The sequence below is a fragment of the Oncorhynchus mykiss genome, chromosome 8 (genome assembly GCF_013265735.2).
Source record: "Oncorhynchus mykiss isolate Arlee chromosome 8, USDA_OmykA_1.1, whole genome shotgun sequence".
NCBI lineage: Eukaryota > Metazoa > Chordata > Actinopteri > Salmoniformes > Salmonidae > Oncorhynchus > Oncorhynchus mykiss.
In genome coordinates this window covers 29,842,556-29,861,855 of record NC_048572.1, presented here as the reverse complement: position 1 = coordinate 29,861,855, position 19,300 = coordinate 29,842,556, and the positions used below count along the sequence as shown (strand labels likewise).

Here is a 19,300-nt window from a genome sequence, read left to right as displayed (position 1 = left end):
GAGGAACTCTAGTCCTCGATGGCCTGATTGGTGTCACACTTTTTCTCCATCCGTAGAACACAGCTGATTAATCAAATGTCATTCTAAACTAAAATCATGATTAGGTGATTATTGGAGTCAGGTGTGTTAGCTGGGGCTGGGACAAAACTGTGACACCAATCAGGTCCTCGAGAACTGGAATTGCCCACCCCTGTTTCAACTAATAATTCTCAAGTTTTGCTGAAAGGCAAAGATAGCTTGCTCTAGAGTCTTGTAGTTTTTGTAGCTACTGACTTCTCTGCATTCCTAATATAAAGCAATAGGGCATCAGCATGAAGTGAGAAATTGCTATCCCACGTGGGTTTGGATTATTGGCAAATGTAAATAATAATGGAGATAGTGATTAACCTTGTCGGGTTCCTCTAGGGTGCAGAGACCAGGCTACACTTTCTGTAGCTATTGTTAGGGTCTAATTCAATGAAACTGAGCAAAATATTTCTTCTTATATTCATGTTTTCTCTATGGTGACTTCAGTAGGCTTCCACCACTAGCCCCTTGCCTTTTGACTTATCTTATACAGTTACCACAATGGCACAAAGTCACCTGACAGTTCAACAACAACAACTGAATGTTCTGCTTTTATTTATTGTCAAGTGTATTATATCAGTATCAGTTACTGTATGTGTGTTCTTGGCTAGTCTTGGAACATGGCAGTTTGCTATGTATCTATCATTTCTATTACCTTCTCTTGTCCTTTATTATATTATTTTACTATTAGGTTTGTTTCTAAAAACATTCAAAAGTAACATTCAGATGTCGGTTGAATCTGCATAAACCTCTTGCCAAGGTGGCTAGCTTATACACTGCAAAGGCTCGTCACAAACAGGGCACTAAAAGAAGATGCAAATCTCTAATAACAATAAAAATGATACAAAAGAAAACAAAGGGAAAAAAAATACGTAAAGCAAAGCAAACACAGTTCAGACTGTCAAACAGAGTTAGAGCAAACTTCTTCAACATTCACAAACTAAAGGCACAGATACATTTATCCATAAAATTGATTAGTACGTAGAAAGAGGTGAAATAAAGTCAGCTTGAAAAATCATAATAGAGCCTACAAAAAAATAGTTTTGAAAAGGAAGAAAGCATACCATCAATTTTGTGAACTTACATCAACAAATTGCCCGCATGATTTTGGCAGGAAGAAAACAATTTACAAAAGAAAGTTGTGTGAGAATGCTTTTGGACAAGTTAGGTTAGTTTTCTTTTGAACAATTTTGATTAATTGAGTAAGTTATTTCTCTTTTATACAGGATGGTACAGGGAGGAAACAACACATACATCCACACATCATGACATGAAAAATTATCTTCACCATTCTGTTCAGGATTTTTTATTTTTTATAAAAAGAAAACTGTACATCTATAGATAAGTCTTGGCTTTGTGAGAGATAAGCTGCTTTTAAGTAGCTTCTCCATAAATATCTACAGTCTGATTATTGAGCGTTTTTTTTCTCCTTTAACTTGAACTTTGTTGTTCATTAGTTTTGAACGAATGGATGACTGTATCTTTACTTCTCTATGGAAAGGGGGTTGGGGTGGGGAGGTGGGAGGGGGGAGGGAGACCTATGAACAGACTAGGTAAAAAATGACATAGATGGGGGTGAATGTGTACGTCAGTTGCCATGTCCATGTAAAGGTGGCACGAAGCGGCCGGGCGGCATTAGAGCTTTTGGCTGTAAGGAAGGGATGGGGACATACAAACCATGAGCATGTACATGCCCATCTACAGAAGAGAACAGCACTATCAACACAGTTTTTTTTTTACAAACCCTAAGCTGCAACTTCTTTCTTTGCCATGCACAAATTAATAATCAATGAATTCATTCTAATCCAAATGTAATCAAAATTGCTAATTTAAATAACAGGAAAGAATATATCAGTGTAAGAACAGCTTTGAAACAATTTGAAACAGATAGTGGTGAGGATACTTGCATTTGAGTTTTCTTCTATTTTTTCTTAATAAAATGATTTCGTAATCTGTTATTGTATAATGGGTCAGGTGGTTTGGGGAACCAATCAGAGCTGTGGATTTCCAGCCACAGTCGACCAATCAAAATCATTAAGAAAAAATGAAGAAATGTACTCATTAAGATTTAATGTCTTCATAACATTATCAATAGTACTTCTAAGCTAATTATCAGATTGTAAAAGAGGTAATTTGGAGCAATTTCAGTAATTAACATAGATATCCACATATATGTATATTTACATATATGTACAAACAGACAAATCAAAAAAACAATTGGCAAGCAAGAAATTCAAAGCATAAAAAATTCTCACACACTATCAAAGATGAACAACCAGAAAGCACACACTGAGGCAGACGTAGAGAGGAGGGACAGTTCGTAGGGGAAATTGTCACCACCTTCATATAGTAACTAATAATAATAACATTATTATTAGTTATTTCTTTATGAAATACATATCTGTTGTTAGTATTTTTAAAACACAAAACAGGCGTGCAATCTGGGTGTACGTCAGAGAGAGGTTAGGTAATATTGGACATTTTATATTTTTGTTGTTTTTACCATTAGATTCATGGTTAGTGCATGCTTTAAGTAAGTTGCATTTAGGGAGAGTAATATACAGTAACAGTACAGCAAGCTGGGGGTCATGGTGTCAGGAGGGGGTTAAAGGTCACTAGAGGTCATTTACCAAAGGCTGTAGGGTATATTGTTTCAGGCAAAGAACCATTTACTATTACTTACATTAACCATCTGGTAGGAAGAAGGAAAACCATTTGTCATAGTCTTTACCTAATTAATCAACTGGGAAGTTAATTAATTAACGTCGGCTTTTATTACATTTAGTTTAGTTCAGTTTTATGCTAATGCATATCCAACAGCCTTTGCTTGACAGATAAACAATGTTCCGACGAAGTTCCACAAGAGGGCACAAGGAGATGGGGCTATCCAGACCCCATGGGGACAAGAACATTTCTTTTTAGATCTATAGTCCAGGTTCTTCTGCTTTTGGCTCTGGAACAGTTCTCTGAGAGACGTGAGCGGATGAAATGGTATATTTAGGTTTATCACTATGAAAGAGAGCTTTAATATCTTTAGTGTTATTGGTTGGTACTTGCCTTGTGATGTCAATGTGCATGTCACGTTATTTAGCCAACAACATACAGGGTCCGTGGATCACCGCCAAGCCCAGGTGTGTAGTCTAGAGACAATGTACCCTGCTCTGTACACCAATTCAGCGTTTCTGTTGCCATTGTGTGGCTATGGTAATGTTTTAATCAGGAATCGGCTACTTGCCTTGTTGGATAAACAGTAGCATCGCTCACTAAGTGATTTCAGAGTCTGTTTATCTCCATCTACCCTGTATCGTCTTGGCCTTGTTTGCATCCGTACGCTCACTCCTTCATTCCTGAACATCTAAAAGCTTTTGGCAATTGTTAGCTTTCCTGCTAGATCAACAAAACCTTTGCATCCCATCCGAAGGGAGCTGCCTGGGTGTGAGAGAGAGTGTGTGTGTGTGTTTGCGTTTCTGAGAGGTGTGTGTGGCTCTGGGAAGCAAAAGCCTGCCAGAGGACCTTGACGTTTTAGTAAACACTTTAATCCTCTGCGTTAGCTCTCTTACTAGCGCTGCACATTTCACAGTGTTTTACCTCAGCGCAAACACGGCACGTTCTAATGAGTTTGCTTAACGAGACGCCGTTCGTATTCGTTTTCTCAGCTAATGTCAAGACGGAGGGGCTTTGTGCTAAGCCTACAGTGTACACTTCAGCAGACCTGGAGGTACACCTGTTAGTGTTTCCTTTCTCTTTTTCTCGCTCTCTTTCTTTCTCCCATGGTGGTAAAGTCTGGAAAGAAAGAAAGTGTTCCTTCAGACAGACGAAAGCTGATGTAGGATGAGTCAGACTAGACGGGACAAAAGCAGATTGAACAAAACCGCCCTCGACCTCACTAAATCAACTCAAATGTTATTGGTCACGTACACATACAGTACATCCACCTCGATCATCCTTAGGGAACCAGGATGTTGGTCAAGATCTGCAGAGAGCTGCAGTAACTCTCCTCCCCAAGTTTCAGGTTTTATTAGCCGTATGTCCGGGATACACGCGGTAGCTGGAGTTGTCAAACCGGTGAGCAGCTGCCCTTCCAACCCTTCTCACCAAGCCACACCCATCCCACTCAAGTGACAAGGTTCAGAGCGAGAAAGTGTAGGCTGTAGAGAAATAATGACACTAAAATTGAAAAATCACAAACAAAATAGGGAGGATTTCCATCAGCCTAATCAAGGTGTAGATTACATCTTACATACCAGTGTTCAAACTTGTAAACAAGGCTGCATGGGATTTCTGTTCATGTGGCAATGTCGGCTTTAGGTATAATGCCAGGAGCCACCTCCGACACCGCCAAAACAACTGCTATGCGGATGTCGGCTAAAGCGGATCTGATTGAATCCAGCCCTTACTGTCAGAGCATTAAAAGGGATATACAGCACCTGGCTTATTATAACATACAGGTACATCGTGGGAAGTCTGAGCTTTCTACCAAGCATTAACTTAAAAGTTCATCTTTTCCGCTTGAGGTAAATCTCAGCAGCATTCATTTAAGAGAAGATTGACAGCTTGTCAGAATACAGACAGCAAGAAGACTTCACCAGTTTGTGAGGAAGCACCAATGTCCTACTCTACAGGGGTGGGGGGGGGGGGGGGGGGGGGGGGGTTCATGGGGGTGTTCCTTATCCGGGCGTGTGGGTGGCACGTGGCAGTTAACCCAGGGGAGAGATTTTACTTTCAGGGGGGTGTCCTCCTGCCCTATCCCTTAATGGCAGATGGCTAGGATGTTTTTTTTTGTCAGATTGTGCTGTCCTTTGTAGGACAGTGTGGCAGGCTGGCTGGGTGCACTCCGACCTATTAAATTGGCATCCTCCAGCCAGCCACCGCGGTGTAAAGCAGCAAAGCAAGTCCCCTGTTGGCCGGTCGATTTGTCGAAGGGCCATTAAGCTCACCTCACCGCTCCGATGACATGTCAGCTGAATAACCTTTAAACTGATCTGGGGCCTGTGTCGAAGTGACAGTCAGCCCGACGGGGCCTGACGACGGCAGCTCCAGCCAGCCAAGGTCCACTGTAATGCCACTAGGCGGGAGAGAGAGAGAGAGAGTCACTGATCCATCCCGCTCACAGTTCACTCTCTCCTCATCGCGCCCGTCTCCTGCCTGACGCCCCCGCTTCGTCCTGGTCCTTCATATCATCAGCACTACCATCAGCGCTACGATAAAGAAATCATGGGCTACATCGCTCCCGATCTAACACAGCCTCCTCAATGGCTTTTCTTTCCCTGTTTCCCTGCCGTCTCATGTGTTAAAGAGACATGCAGAATTAGGTTAGTCCTCCATTAGATCGCTGGGCCTATTCATCGTCGTTGATACTCTAATCTAATGGCTCACGCGGTTACATTTCATCAGATTTTATTACATGTCGTTTCTCCTTCTGCTGGATGGCTGTCCTGTGTCCTCGTTTTATGCAGGCACCGTGAGACTGAAGGTGGCGCTGTGCAGTTAACTCTCTACTGTACCTGTCGACCTGCCACTCTGCTCTTTGGGTTATTTGAAAAAGAATGTACAATGTCGCCGAATGTTGTACTGGATAAGAACATCAGCTAAGTGACTAAAATGTAAATGTGCAATGTAATGATTGACCGAATTGGTTAGGGTAACCAAAGTGATTGATCATCAGCAGCATCTTTTGTAACGATGACCCCTCACAAGAGACTTGAACAGCATGGCGATTTCCTGGTTGATCAGTCACTTTGTCAACTACTGTAGGGGCTAACATCTATCGTACATTTAGCTGTCTAAACGAGGGTTGATAAGAAAGTAAGTTAGGGGAAGTGTCCTTAATTGTGTTGTCATCTACTTATCGACCGGTACAGTGCACAACTGTAGTTCTTGAAATGGAGTCAGCCCCAGGTGTAGAATATTCTGTTCCTGCACTGTTCCTGTCACTTTCTTGTGGAACTCTCTCAGGACCAGAGGGTAGTTTCAGGTTGACAGTTTTAAAACATAGACAAAACAATCACAGACAAACAGTAAGGACAGACACAACAGGTTGGCAGCCATGCACAGACAAACACAGACACAGAAACAAGACCAGAAGAAGGAGGGGCGACAGTGGCTGGGTTTTAAACCACCACTGTGGCCCCTAAACACATAACAACAGTGGGCAGGGCGGGGCAGGGTTAGCCTGAGAGCAAAGTTATGGGTGGAATTAGAAGCATAGAAAATGGCTGCCAATCAAATTCACATGCATTAGCAAGAAGGAGGAGGAGTCACCGAGAAAGTTACAGGAAGTTAGTCTTCTAGTCTACTGTACATTCACGCACGTATGCATGCCACAAATGCCTTCTACTAGGAGCAACAGATATAGAATAGAAAAACAGATATACTTTGTGGCAATAAAACTATTTTTATGCCATCTGCATTCAAAACAGACATGTATATGCAGAAAGGCTGAGAGAAAGAAGGCGGGGTTGGATGGGGTTGGGTTGGGGTCGGGGTAGGATGTTGTGGGGGCGGGAGTCATTCTTTCACACACAACTTTCTTGAGACAGAATGGGGTTGCCTGCACAAGGCCCAAAAAAGGATGATGGCAAGAAAATATTTTGTTGCCTTTCATTTCCTGTTGTAAATCGAAAATGGGGGATGTTTCAGAATCAGTCTTTAATGGCGCAAAAAACATAAACAAGAAGATGAGTAGGAGAACTGTTGTTTTTTTTCAACCACCAAAATATCATGCGGCACAAGATGAGTCAAAACGGAGGGAGCAGCTCTATCCTGGTAGATGGGCGGATGAGGGCACCAAGATAAACAAATAAATGAGTCCGGACAACTCAAATCATAAGAAATGAGTCAGAAAAGTCAGAAAAGGGTACAGCGGAGGAGAGATGTCCAGAATGCGCTTCACCATGGAAAATTAAAAGATTCAAATGAAAAAGAAACAAAACAAATGAAAAAAACAATGTCATGCAACTGTTAACAGAACCGGAAGCAGGGGATCAGAATGAGGATATGAATTTCTGTGTCAACATGGTGAGAGGTATGTATGTATGACTGTGTACGACTAAATGCAGTTCACTATTATCATCACTATGTGAGGAGGGGGGGGGGGGGGGGTACCAAGTTGACTCAATTCTGACTAACAAGTTCATAGTATACTGTAGTTACTGACTTACTAACATTTTTGCTTTTGAGAAAAGTTGGGTTTTCAGTTTAAACGTTACACTTTTAAATTGTTCAAGCTGTCAGCCATGTCCATTTCATTTCTTTTAGGGTAAATACAGATGTTGTAACTCCATGACACAAGATAACATAAAGTTATCGTATGTATGGCTTTGCAGAGGAAAGTACTTTCTCCCGACAATAGTCAAATCAAAACGACCACATTCAGAAAAAGATAACATTCCTGCTAAAAAACCTTATGCGCAATTTCCACGCAACGAATGTTACAAGAAAACTACAAGATGACAAAGCTCTAGAGATGATAAACTGTGGAATTACTTCCTTATTTATCCCTGTGCACATATTCAGAAACCTATCTAAAAACCTAAATATATAAATAAATAAGCAGAATCGTCGATCCATGATCTTCTACCAGGAATAACCGAATAGGCGAACACAGCGTTTCAATTGGTCTTAATGGAATCATCTTCACATTGTGCTCCGTGAAAAGTGGACATATGTTTCGTAATTAGCCCGGGCATATTTAGGCAGATTAGTGGGGCATTAATTAGTGTTCTATGATGGCATTTTGAAGGACAGCCCAGTAATTAAAACGATTTTGCTCGCTAGTGAATGACTGCCACAGGGCTTCAGGGGAGGAGAGAGAGGGGGAAGAGGTCATTCACACCATAGATATACACTCACTGGCAAGTTTATCTAGTACAGGGTCGGAGCCCCCTTTGCCTCCAGAACAGCCTGAATTATCCAGGGGCATTCTACATGCTGTTGGTAACGTTCTACAGGGATGTTGGTCCATGCTGATGCGATGGCATTACGTAGTTGCTGCAGATTCATGCTGCGAACGGCCCGTTCCATCTCATCCCAAAGATGCTCTATTTGGTTGAGGTGTGGGGACTGCGCTGGCCACTCAGGTACAATGAACTCACTGTCATGTTCCAGGTGATGTTTTTCCACTCCTCAGTTGCCCAGTGGTGGTGATGGCGAGCCGACTGGAGCCGCTTCTTCTTGTTTTTAGCTGATAGGAATGGAACCCACTGCAATAGCCCATCCGTGACAAGGATCGACGAGTTGTGCGTTCCCGGAGATGCGTTTCCGAGATGTACTGAGACATTATTTGTGTGATTGTGGCACATCTGTTAGCTTGCACGATTCTTGCCATTCTCCTTCGACCTCTCTCATCAACGAGCTGTTTTCGCCCACAGGACTGCCGCTGACTGGATGTTTGTTTTGGTTTGTCGCACCATTCTCAGTAAAACCCTAGTCATTTCTATTTCTGTGCTGGTTCACCCACTGAACCAGACAGTATTAGTTAGTACTTATTCATTCTCAGGAGCAATAGGAGTCCATCTGGGTTTATTATCAGACAACAACAACTGGCTAAGCTCTGTTGGGAACATGATTGACAGCTTGATATGAATATTAACATGCATAAAACCCTAAACCCAAGTCGTCTCAAAACAAGTGACATGTTTCCATTTAAAACACACTTAATTATCACCTCTGGTGTAATGTGTTATGATTATTTCACACTACTGTAGAGGGAAGTGAGAGCTACAGTGCCTTCAGAAAGTATTCATACCCCTTGACTCGCTCCACATTTGGTTGTGTTACAGCTTGAATTCAAAATTGAATTCAAAAAAAAATATCTCATTTGCATAAGTATTCACACCCCTGTGCCATGACACTCCAAATTCAGTTGGCTGTCCGACCAAACCCGAGCAACCGGTATTGTGAATACTTTTGAAGACATTTCTGTACTTAATTTTTTTAATACGTTTGCAAAAATGTCTAAAAACATATTTTCACTTTGTCATGATGGGGTACTGGGTGAAGATTGGTAGAAATGATAATATATATTTAATCCATTTTGAGTTCAGGCTGTAACACAACAAAATGTGGAATAAGTAAATTCATATTTTCTAAAGTCCCCCGTACATCTCACTTTAACCTGGTGTCAAAACTATATGTGTTATAGGAGGGGAGAGAGAAAAACGATGCGCACAGAAATTCGAGGATATCTGTTCTCTATTAGAATGTTTCAGGTAAGGCAAGCCTCCGACGTATAAGGAAACAAAGGAACAAACAGGAGAAAGAGAGAGGAGGAGGACTGGGTCTGTTGCAGTTAGTCTGCCACATATCACAGTATCTATGCTGAAAGCATTGTGTTCTTCGAAAAATAGATCTCAAAATGTATCCTTTGTGGAGAAGACGCACACACACGCACAGCAAGAAACATGTCAACCATGTAAAACAGGACAGATACATTTTGAAGCATCAGTTTGGACAGGTGAACATGGAGCTTGATACTAATTTTGTACTTCTTGATTGAAAGTTTGCTCTCTTGAATGCTGAGAGAACAAAATTAGTATTAACAGTTTTCACCATGTTAACGACCAAAGGCCCCATAGCTAAGTGTAACTTAAATTAGAGACTATACTAAAACTACATCACTGACTATAGGCTATCACGCTATACTATATGTGGGTGTGTCTAGAACTATGTATATATGCAGTTACTTACAGGTTGGAGCCTAAACATAACTTCAAACTTTTCTACAGAGGGCATGCTAAGGATATTATCTTACTTTCATCCAACTCCAAAGTGCTTAGAGCTCTTTCCACTCTCCATTTAGCTAAAACCGTAGACTCGTGCCACCGCGTCTCTCGGTGCTTTTAGGGAGTCTTTTACAGTTACACTTTAGGCTCCCGTGGGACATGATGCTTAGAGGAGAACGACCCTCTCTTTTTGGTTTGGGTTGCAAATCAAAGTAAGAAAGAAAGAACGACTGGTAGATCTGAGCAAGCACAACTCGACACACCCATCCCACCTGCGTGTCCGGAATCACACTCCTCCAGATCCTCGTCGTCGCTGGAACACTCCGCCGACGATACTATGTCATCTGTCGTCTGCTGGTGGAAGGGAGACACAGAGACGCACAGAGACAGACAGACGGAGAGAAGACGTCAAAAGAACATGGTGAGACCGAACAGCACATTGAGTCACGAACACACACTGGGAATCACCACAAGTTAAAGATATCTGTATGGAGGCTGTTTTGAATCGGCCGAGCGGAGAAAATCGGAACAAATTGGACAATTTCCTTGTCCCAAATCTTTTATTCCGTCCATCCTCAACCCCAGGACGTGGGTGCTCACATTACACCATGATTCCCGAGTCGATCCCGCCCTGCGTTTCTCGGTTGTCATAGGAAAAAAAATGCAGACACGCAACCGGCGAGCTGCTTTATTAGAGGGCACATTGTTATGTGGAGAAACATCCAGAATATGGACCCGCAAATGGTTGCACAGACTTGAACTTTTAGGGTAATGATATGACCTTTATAATAGAAAAACAGGTTGCTACAGGGGATAGGCTATTTTATTCCAGCCTTTATCTTTTTGGTTTCTGTCATGGTAGGACGCAGAGGTAATATTGAAAAGACTGCGTTCTCTCCACAGCTTCATCAATCTGTCTTCCGTTACCTTGGTCCACATGGTGTGTGTCGTTGTTGCTTTCCTCTTCACCATGATTGGGCGAGTTTGTTGAGCATGGCCCGGTACCCCGGGTGGGTGGAGATTTCACTTAAAGACCAATAGAATGGTCTAAATTGTACAAACTCCGCCCACCCGGGGCACCGGTCCACGCAAAACGAACCCACACATGGTTTTGGTCTCACACGCTGAGTGCTTCTTGGCTATTGGCAGTAGTCCTTGCCCAATCTCGTTGTGGCCCTGCTCATACAACAATATGCTCATTAAAAAATTACCGGGACATCCAGCAAGGGTCTGGAGGATGGAACAGCTATCCTCGGTGCATCCTTGACACGCTCAAACTACACGAGTTCCCAAGTACTGATCCTAGCCCAAGTTCATAGGATTTGACCCTGATCAGGAACATTTGTTGGGAACGGCAAAAACGTGGCAGATTCGTGGTAAAATGGTGTTGTTCCCGGAAACAATCCCCTACTACCATCCCACTCAAGGACATCTAGCCAGCTTATACTGTACGGTACGTTTTCAGAATATTCCAGCCCGGGCTGAGCGCCCTACAGTATATATCATCTCAAGTCAAACATCTTTCATTGTGTTTATTATTCTTTACATAGTGTTCTCTCCTCCCTCTCTGCCTACAGATTGTTTTCCTTTTAGCGTTCCTCTCCTTCCTGCTCCAGTTATTTACAGCCTGCTCCTCCTCTCCTCCTTCCTCTGCAATCAATGGCCTCTCATGAAACACCCAGAGCCACAGATCAGCCTTGTCCTACTGAAACGCTGTGATTTGTGCAGCAGAGAGGGGGAATGGTCGGGGGACGGTGAGTGGATCCCAAATGGCACCCTATTCCCTATTAGTGCACTACGTTTGACCAGGGCACATAGGGCTCTGGTCAAAATTAGTGCACTATATAGGGAATAGGGTGCCATTTGGGATACAGACGGATTTGAGGCGATTGCCGACCGGGTGGATTATCAGCCAACCTCCACTATCCCACAATTCAGATTTATCCCCTCGCCTCTTCTCTTGGGCCTCACCTGGGGAGGACAGAGAGGTCGTATTTCAGCATGGCGGGGAGCGGCGTTTATTAGAAGGGATCAGCAGGTAGATAAAATAAGAGGTGTCACAGAGCAGGGTTATGAAATCACAGCGCTGATTGAGTTTGCAGAGCTGGACCACCACGCAGCCTGCTAGGCTCTAAATATCATTGAGTTTGACAGACTAATGAAACGCGGCTGCTGCTGCCGGCACCTCCTCCGCCATCTCCATGATAGCTGTAGCCGCCCAGGAGAAGGCATGTAGGCAGTTAGGCTCACCACCATGGCCCTGATATGCCGGCGAATACACACACTCCACGGTTAGGGAGTCTATTTATTATAAATATATTCAGAGAGAAAGAGAGAGAGAGAGAGAGAGAGGGGGGGGGGGTGATGTGTGTGTGTGTGTGTGTGTGTGTGTGTGTGTGTGTGTGTGTGTGTGTGTGTGTGTGTGTGTGTGAGAGAGAGAGAGAGAGAGAGACTGAATTGCTGTAAAACGAAAAATATACAGTCCATTCGGAAAATAGTCAGACCCCTTGACTTTTTCCATACTTTGTTACGTTACAGCCTTAATCTAAAGTGGATAAAAACCAGAAATACCTTATTTACATAAGTATTCAGACCCTTTGCTATGAGACTCGAAATTGAGCTCAGGTGCATCATGTTTACATTGATCATCCTTGAGATGTTTTTACAACTTGATTGGAGTCCACCTCTGGTAAATTAAATTGATTGGACATGATTTGTAAAGGCACACACCTATCTATATAAGGTCCCACTATTGGCAGTGCATGTCAAAGCAAAAACCAATCCATGAGGTCAAAGGAATTGCCCGTAGAGCTCCGAGACAGGATTGTGTCAAGGCACAGATCTGGGCAAAGGTACCAAAACTTTTCTGCAGCATTGAAGGTCCCCAAGAACACAGTGGCCTCCATCATTTTTAAATGGAAGAAGTTTGGAACCAACAAGACTCTTCCTAGTGCTGGCCGCCAGGCCAAACTGAGCAATCGGGGGAGAGGGGCCTTGGTCAGGGAGGTGACCAAGAACCCGATCTTCACTCTGGCAGAGCTCCAGAGTTCCTCTGTGGAGATGGGAGAACCTTCCAGAAGGACAACCATCTCTGCAGCACTCCACCAATCAGGCCTTTATGGTAGGGTGGCCAGACGGAAGCCACTCCTCAGTAAAAGACACATGACAGTGGACTTGGAGTTTGCCAAAAGGCACCTAAAGACTCTCAGACCATGGGAAACATGATTCTCTGGTCTGATGAAAACCAGATTAAACTTTTTGGCCTGAATGCCAAGCGTCACGTCTGGAGGAAACCTGGCACCATCCCTATGGTGAAGCATGGGGGAGGCAGCATCATGCTGTGGGGATGTTTTTAAGCGGCAGAGACTGGGAGACTAGTCAGCATCAAGGCAAAGATGAACGGAGAGAGACCCTTGATGAAAACCTGCTCCAGAACGCTCAGGACCTCAGACTGGGGCAAAGGTTTACCTTCCAACAGTACAATGACCCTAAGCACACAGCTAAGACAAAGCAGGAGTGGCTTCAGGACAAGTCCCTGAATGTCCTTTAGCGGCCCAGCCAGAGCCCGGGCTTGAACCCGATCGAACATCTCAGAAGAGACCTGAAAATAGCTGTGCAGCAACGCTCCCCATCCAACCTGACAGAGCTTGAGAGGATCTGCAGAGGAGAATGGGAGAAACTCCCCAAATACAGGTGTGCCAAGCTTGTAGCGTCATACCCAAGAAGACTCAAGGCTGTAATCTCTGCAAAATGTGCTTCACCAAATTACTGAGTAAATGGTCTGAATACCTATGTAAATGTGACATTTCAGTTTTTTTTTAAATATATAAAAAATATAAACGTCTAAAAACCTGTTTTTGCTTTGTCATTATGGGGTATTGTGTGTAGATTAATTAGGGAAAAAAACAATATAATACATTTTAGAATAAGGCTGTAACCTAACAAAATGTGTAAAGTCAAGGGGTCTGAATACTTTCCGACAGCACTGCATATGATATGATTAATTGAAGTCACATTATGGGTGTAAAAAGTCTGTATATTCCTGAGAGAAGATATTGCTTGCAAGTTATTCTGATAGTAAATGCAGGAAAGGACACAGAGTGAAGAGAAGGAAACTAATTCAGAGTTTAAAACAAAGGCTGTTCCACCAATCTCAGTCTCTCCCTACACATCTCAGCTCACTATCCATCCAAATCGTACAGCTGCCCTGGATATATTGTTTCAGCTGTGAGCCCAACACATTCTAGGTCTTTTGTTGCATAAAAACCTCAACTAGCCTGTACCCGGTGCCCCCTATATATAGCCTCGTTATTGTTATTCTTATTGTGTTACTTTTTAGTATTACTTTTTATTTTAGCCTGCTTGGTAAATATTGTCTTCTTCTTGAACTGCACTGTTGGTTAAGGGCTTGTAAGCATTTCACGGTAAAGTCTACACTTGTTGTATTCGGCGCATGTGGCAAATAAAGTTTGATTTGATTTGATTTGTTTCCCCGCTTCAGCCCAAAACATCCTTATGCCTGTACCCATCTACTTGTATGTAACCCATGCTCTGCGCACTGTGCACACTGAACATGTTTGAAGCCTGTGTGCCTGAGGGGGTCTCTGCCCTGAGGCTCTCACCTGTTCTCCAATACGTCTCACAGCATAGAGACGTCGGGGTCTAGGAACAAATGTACCACATTCTCACAGCAGAGGGAACCCACGTCTGAGTTGGAAAACAAACCCCACAACAGGACAAGAGGAGATTGGCCACCGTGCGACAGGCAGTGGGGTTCTCTGTCAGGAAGTAGAGGGATGGCGAGGTGGTGGGTTGATGCTTTCTGTCTGAGTTTAGAGACAAACCCACAACAGGACCACAATAGATGTGACAGGCAGCAGGGTGTTGTGTCAGGCAGTAACAAAGCTATCATGGCTCTCAGCCTGGGAAATGCGTCTCTTACTGGGCTTTGTAATCTCTGTCCTCTCTCTCTGACCCAACCTCACACAGAGGCCAGAATACTAGCAGAACTGAAAAAGAAAAGACTTCAGGGGTTTGGGGTTGGACAAAATAAGGAAAATCTGTGTTGGTTCCTTCACTTTATACAGGCTTGATGAAAGTTCAATGTGGAACGGTTCTGAATCATGCATATCCTCTATTTTTGGAACTTAACGCAGATCAGACTGCCTGACATAGATTACATTCACAGTCAAATCCACAAGGATTTCAACTGAGATGTTTGAGATCGTCTAGGCTTCTGAAGATTTAATCCTCACCTTTGCGCTGATGCCAAACCAATGAACTGATGCCTGCATTATGAATCACACCACCTGTCTCCAAGACGGTCAGAAACATCAATCATTCCAATGCCTGTGCATTGAAGACAGCAATAGTGTTTCCTGCCTATGTATTATGCTATAGTGTAGAATAATGATGTGCATGGCCGGCAGGACTACAGAAAGGGATTTCACAGCTGAAGGAATCTAATTCTCAGGCTAAATCTCCATATTGTAGAGTGGGATATATTTTGGCAACAAGGTTATTTATTTTTTACTGCAATTATTCTCAACAAACTGTCTCATCTTCATTTCTGGAAGCGAGTGTGAGTGTGTGTGGCGGATTGTGTGTGCGTGAGCCGAAGGGGATTACAGGGTGGCGGTGCAGTGTGTGCGCGCGTGTGTGTGTGTACTGGTGTGTTTCAGTGTGTGTGCTTGTGTGTGTGTGAGGCCATGCGGGTTTGCGTAATGTGAATGATTCCAGGCTAATGTACATCTGACATACACCATATAATGGGGTTACATCATCCTTAAACAACAAAGAAATGAGACATAAATTGAGACCGAGACGACAGAGCTCATTATAACAGCCGTTACCTTTGACGTGGGCATTCTACACGGATCCCACTGAGATCAATACAGACAGCTTCCGACACACACGCAGGCACGCACCCACCGTAAACACACACACACACACACTCACACACACACACACACACACACACACACACACACACACACACACACACACACACACACACACACACACACACACACACACACACACACACACACACACACACACACACACACACACACACACACACACACACACACACAGCCTAGCCATTTTCCTTGTGGTGCTACAAAATGGTGGACACGGGTGATTCTCCCTCCCTGTCTGTTTTTAGGGAACTAATCAGTGCTTCCAAGAGTCTCAGAATCATCCAGCCTTGCGCTGCAGCCACCATTATCAGGCTGAGCATATAATTACCACCGGCAACTGAAGAAATCACCAGCTAGACGGCGCAATCAGGCTTGACCCTCCAAAAAAAGGTGTTGATTTGAATCACATTCAGAACAAAACGTTGAGCTAAAAACTAGAAAAAGGCTCTTATCATAGTCACTTTGAGGATGATAAATATTCAAATATTCACTGATGTTTGACACATTTTTTCGCACAGTTTGGAGCACGCAATGAAAACGGTATCTCTATGGCTTGGACGGAGTATGAGAACCAAGTTGAACAGTTAAGTTATTTTGTTGGAGGACAGGAGAGCACAACTTTCACGGGAACACGGGAAGTGCTTTCACAGTTTCATCCATCTCGCTCACACCAGAGGTTAGTGAGGCATGGCAGGTGAGGCGCTGTGAGAACACCGCAGCACACTGCAGCTACAGCAGGACACTGAGAGATCCTCATCGTCAAGGCCACTGCCATTATAGTTACACAACCGTAATATAATCGACCACCCCTGTGTCTTTGTTAAAAACTGTAACAAAGAGAGCGAAAGAAAGAGAGAGAGAGCGAGAGAGAGAGTAAAATTACACATACATAATAGTACAAGAGAGAACACACTATACTTTATTTAATTGAACTGTAGTTGAATGTGTTGGACATCCCAGAACCATTTATTTATTTACATTTGGATATGTACCGCTCTGGGCCATCCTATATTCCCGGTGATCTGATAAGCCCTACTACAGCCCCAACACACCCTGCATGGTGAGACAGTAGAAAGGCAAACATGCTGTAACACTGTCATTTCCCCCTGGGTCTGTAAGAACAACACAACACATCTCTAGCTCAACAGGATCTCTGCTATAGCCCCGGGTTCTATATGAATTATAAGATGGTATAGACCCGTGTCAGAGCCAAAGGAAAGAGATGGTCAAATGTGCTCGTACAAATGTGCTCGTACATTCATATACGGTGACATATCACAAAGCAGGGGTTGTTACGTAGTGCACATTACGCCTAGACTGTTATCTGAGCAAATACCCTGCTCCGCTTTCTACCCAGAGGAAACAGAGGGAAAAGCCTTTGAGGTAGAAGACAACAGCATGCATCTACAAGGCCGCATATCATCTCAAACATCTAAACCCCATTTGCTTTATTTATAATGCAACAACAGAACCCCTATGGCGAAGAGATCTTTTCTTGGCAGGTGAAAACAAAGGAAGCATGAACAAATTCTAACTCAAGCTCTCTCTTTTATAGCCTATGACCATTTCCATTGATATCATCTAGCTGAGTGAGTTGTTGTCGTGGAGATCAGAGTGGCCACAGTAGAGGAAGGGAGGAACGTGGAATAAGAAGCATGTTCCTATTCCCTGGGGCACATTGTTGCGGTAATCATGTAGTAATCAAAAAAAAAGTGTTAAACAAATCAAAATAGATTTTATATTTGAGATTCTTCAGTAGTATAAGTATAAGTAGCCACCCGTTGCCTTGACGACTGCTTTGTATACTCTTGGCATTCTCTCAACCAGCTTCATGAGGTAGTCACCTGGAATGCATTTCAATTAATAGATGTGCCTTAAAGTTATTTTGTCAAATGTATTTTCTTCTTAATGTGTCTGAGCCAATCCGTTGTGTTGTGACAAGGAAGGGTTGGTAAACAGAAGATGCCCTATTTGGTAAAAGACCAAGTCCATATTATTGCATGAACAGCTCATATAAGCAAAGAGGAATGAAAGTCCATAATTACTTTAAGACATGAAGGTCAGTCAATGCGGAAAATTTCAAGAACTTTGAAAGTTTCTTCAAGTGCAGTCGCAAAAATCAATTGCTATGATGAAACTGGCTCTCATCAGGACCGCTACAGGAAAGGAAGACCCAGAGTTACCACTGCTGCAGAGGATAAGTTCATTAGAGTTGCCTGACTCAGAAATTGCAGCACAAATAATGCTTCACAGAGTTCAAGAAACAGACACATCTCAACATCAACTGTTCAGAGGAATCCTTCATGGTTGAATTGCTGCAAGGAAACCACTACTGAAGGACACCAATAAGAAAAAGAGACTTGCTTGGGCCAAAAAACACAAGCAATGGACATTAGATGGGTGGAAATCTGTTCTTTAGTCTGATCAGTCCAAATTTGAGATTTTTGGTTCCAACCACCGTGTCTTTGTGAGACGCAGAGTAGGTGAACGCATGTGTAGTTCCCACCATGAAGCATGGAGGAGGAGGGGTGATGGTGTGGGGGTGCTTTGCTGGTAACACTGTATGTGATATATTTAGAATTCAAGGCACATTTAACCAGCATGGCTACCACAGATTTCTGCAGTGATACTCCATCCCATCTGGTTTGCGCTTAGTGGGACTATCGTTTCTTTTTCAACAGGACAATGACCCAACACACCTCCAGGCTCTGTAAGAGTTATTTGACCAAGAATGAGAGTGATGGAGTGCTGAATCAGATGTCCTGGCCTCCACAATCATCCAGATTGACTGACCTTCATTTCTCTTTGCTTATTTGAGCTGTTCTTACCATAATATGGACATGGTCTTTTACCAAATAGGGCTTCTTCTGTATACCCTACCTTGTCACAACACAACTGATTGACTCAAAAGCATTAAGAAGGAAAGAAATTCCACAAATGAAGAGGTTAACTTTTAACAAGGCACACCTGTTAATTGAAATGCATTCAAGGTGACCTTATGAAGCTGGTTGAGAGAATGCCAAGAGAGTGCAAAGCTGTTGGAACGGCTCAACAGCGAAGCGGTAGGTCACACGAGCTCACAGAACGTGACTGCCGAGTGTTGCTGAAGCGCGTAGGGCCTAGAGATCGTCTGTCCCCGGTTGCAACACTCACTACCGAGTTCCAAATTGCCTCTGGAAGCAATGTCAGCACAATAACAATTCATCTGGAGCTCCATGAATTCTTTTTCCATGGCCGAGCAGACCAAAAAGCCTAAGATCATCATGCGCAATGCCAAGCGTTGGCTGGAGTGGTGTAAAGGTCAACACCATTGGATTCTGGAGCAGTGGAAACGTGTTCTCTGGAGTGATGAATCACGATTCACCATCTGGCAGTCCGTCGGACTAATCTGGGTTTGGCGGATGCCAGGAGTACGCTACCTGCCCCAATGCATAGTGCCAACTGTAAAGTTTGGTGGAGGAGGAATAATGGTCTTGGGCTGTTTTTCATGGTTTGGGCTAGGCCCTTTAGTTCCAGTGAAGGGAAATCTTAATTCAAGAGCATACAATTACATTCTAGACAATTATGTGCTTTCAACTTCTTGGCAACAGT

At 43.3% G+C, this 19,300-nt stretch overlaps 1 protein-coding gene across 11 annotated transcripts in view; it reads right to left on the bottom strand.

Annotated features, from left to right (window-relative positions):
• The window catches only part of LOC110529758 (neurexin-3b), a 526,672-nt gene that overhangs the window by 5,720 nt on the left and 501,652 nt on the right, over nucleotides 1-19,300 (bottom strand). For 9 of the 11 annotated variants that reach the window (XM_036985244.1, XM_036985245.1, XM_021612262.2 and 6 more), the window contains one exon: nucleotides 10,061-10,142. In XM_036985244.1, coding sequence (XP_036841139.1) covers nucleotides 10,061-10,142 — 82 coding nt within the window. Of the gene's footprint in view, nucleotides 1-1,130; nucleotides 1,715-10,060; nucleotides 10,143-19,300 lie in introns of all 11 variants that reach the window. The other 2 variants (XR_005052850.1, XM_036985243.1) reach the window with 2 other exon arrangements.